Source organism: Lactuca saligna, chromosome 4 (genome assembly GCF_052625555.1).
Source record: "Lactuca saligna cultivar CGN05327 chromosome 4, ASM5262555v1, whole genome shotgun sequence".
NCBI classification, from domain to species: Eukaryota; Viridiplantae; Streptophyta; class Magnoliopsida; order Asterales; family Asteraceae; genus Lactuca; species Lactuca saligna.
The window spans coordinates 333,120,593-333,122,275 of record NC_136420.1 but is presented as its reverse complement, the minus strand read 5'-3'; the positions used below and the strand labels follow the sequence as shown (position 1 = coordinate 333,122,275).

Below are 1,683 nucleotides of genomic sequence, written 5' to 3'. Positions count from 1 at the left end.
CTATTTTCTAAACATTGACCTTCTAGCATTTTTAGAAGAAAATTCATCTATGAGACAATCATAATCAATATTCTCAAGAACCTCGTTCTCAATCGAAATCAATGCCAAAGCGTTTAATCTCTCTTGAGACATGGTCGAGCGCAAATAAGATTTTAAAAGCTTTAGTTTTGAAAAATTTCTTTTCGCTGATGTAACTGTAATAGAAACAGTCAACAATATTTTGTATGCTAGACAAGAAACTGGATAAGTGTTCATCATTTTTAGGAAATTTAGTATTCCGTTAGCTGTATTGTGTTCAACCGGTAAATGTTTTTGTAACAACTCCAGTTTGTTGAATAAATCATCAACATTAATGTCTGAGATATGACCATTTTGCTGCATCTTTTTCAGATTTTTGTAACATGACTTTAACTCGCTAGTATTTATTGACTTCAACTTTTCTGTTGTGAATAAGAAACCAAAAATGTCTTCATATTGTTTGTATTGTTCAAACCTTCGCTCCAATGAACCAATAGCTTTATCAACTATGTACACAAAATATTGAATCCTAAATGACTCTTGAGGTGAAAGTTCATATACCGGCTCTGATGACCAAATGTCATTCTTATCAAAATGTCTTTTTTTAACAACTTTTCTTTTATTATATTTCTCAACAAACACTGGATAACTTTTTCAAATCAGAAGCTATAGCTCTTGCACAATCCAAAGCCTTCCCAAACCCATTCTCTCGATAGTCTTTAAAAAACTCAATAAGTGCTCCCACACTACTCATTGCCTCATCAATATGTATAGTCTCAGACTGAAGTTGTTTGCTCAGGTTATTTATTTTAGCCAATATATGATACCATATAACCATACCTGTTATAAAGTCAAATCTACCAAGTTCATACTCTGCTAGACAAGTAGCTTCACTTATGATCTTTATGTATGTCTCTTCTTCAACAAGTTTATGCAGAGCTTTTACTATTTCAGGAGCTTGAGTAACTATTGCTTTTACACTTTCAGTCCTACTTTCACACCTTGTAGTTGACAATGATTTTAAAGTGAGACTTTGTTTCGGTAATTAAAACGCATCGGAGGCCAAATGTTAAAACGCTTCTAAAATTGGAACAAAAAGTTACCGGGCTAATTTTATTTATTGATAAAACATAAAAATAGATTTTACAAAAATACCAATACTATAACTATAAATCATCCTAAAAATCGGAGGTTTGACCGCACCGCCGGCACCACCCGAGGGCCGCCACTGCTCGGCTTACTTCCATATTCCTTGGTTTTGCACCTCCTTTCCTATTATTATCCATCGGGTATTTATTTAAATTATTAATTTTATAAAAAAACATCTTGTAAATGCATAAAATTATGGCATTTAAATTAAAACCATGTAACACAGATATGAAGCTGTATTCTATGGAGCTCTTGGCCTTGCACTTTTTGGATGGATACTGTTTGAAAACACACTTCTTTATGTCAAAAAGTCAAACAATTTTTTGACTTCCTTTTAAGCTGAAAATGGAAACATACTTCTTGAGGAAGGTGATAGATGCCTAAAATTATCTGACATGAGAATCCCAATAGTTTTTGTAAGTAAAAATATTTAGGGATTTTCTTTTTCAATTTCATTTAAGTTTTAAACATCTCTAATACTTTCATTTTCTAGATGGTGTTCTTCAATATTGCATT

At 32.1% G+C, this 1,683-nt stretch overlaps 1 protein-coding gene across 1 annotated transcript; it reads right to left on the bottom strand.

Moving 5' to 3' along the window:
* Nucleotides 1-772, bottom strand: LOC145040955 (uncharacterized). Its single transcript, XM_078988837.1, has 2 exons — nucleotides 659-772; nucleotides 1-603 (listed from the first exon to the last, which is right to left on the bottom strand). The coding sequence occupies exons 1-2, from the start codon at nucleotides 770-772 to the stop codon at nucleotides 1-3; spliced, it is 717 nt and encodes a 238-aa protein (XP_078844963.1).
* Between the last annotated feature and the right edge of the window lie 911 nt (nucleotides 773-1,683).

What these genes read in the sequence shown, in the direction of transcription:
- LOC145040955 (XM_078988837.1), bottom strand. Translation starts at nt 772, where the DNA reads ATGAGTAGTGTGGGAGCACTTATTGAGTTTTTTAAAGACTATCGAGAG. An exon ending in ATTTGAAAAAGTTATCCAGT is followed by an intron (nt 604 to 658) that starts GTTTGTTGAGAA and finishes CATTTTGATAAG; the next exon opens with AATGACATTTGGTCATCAGA.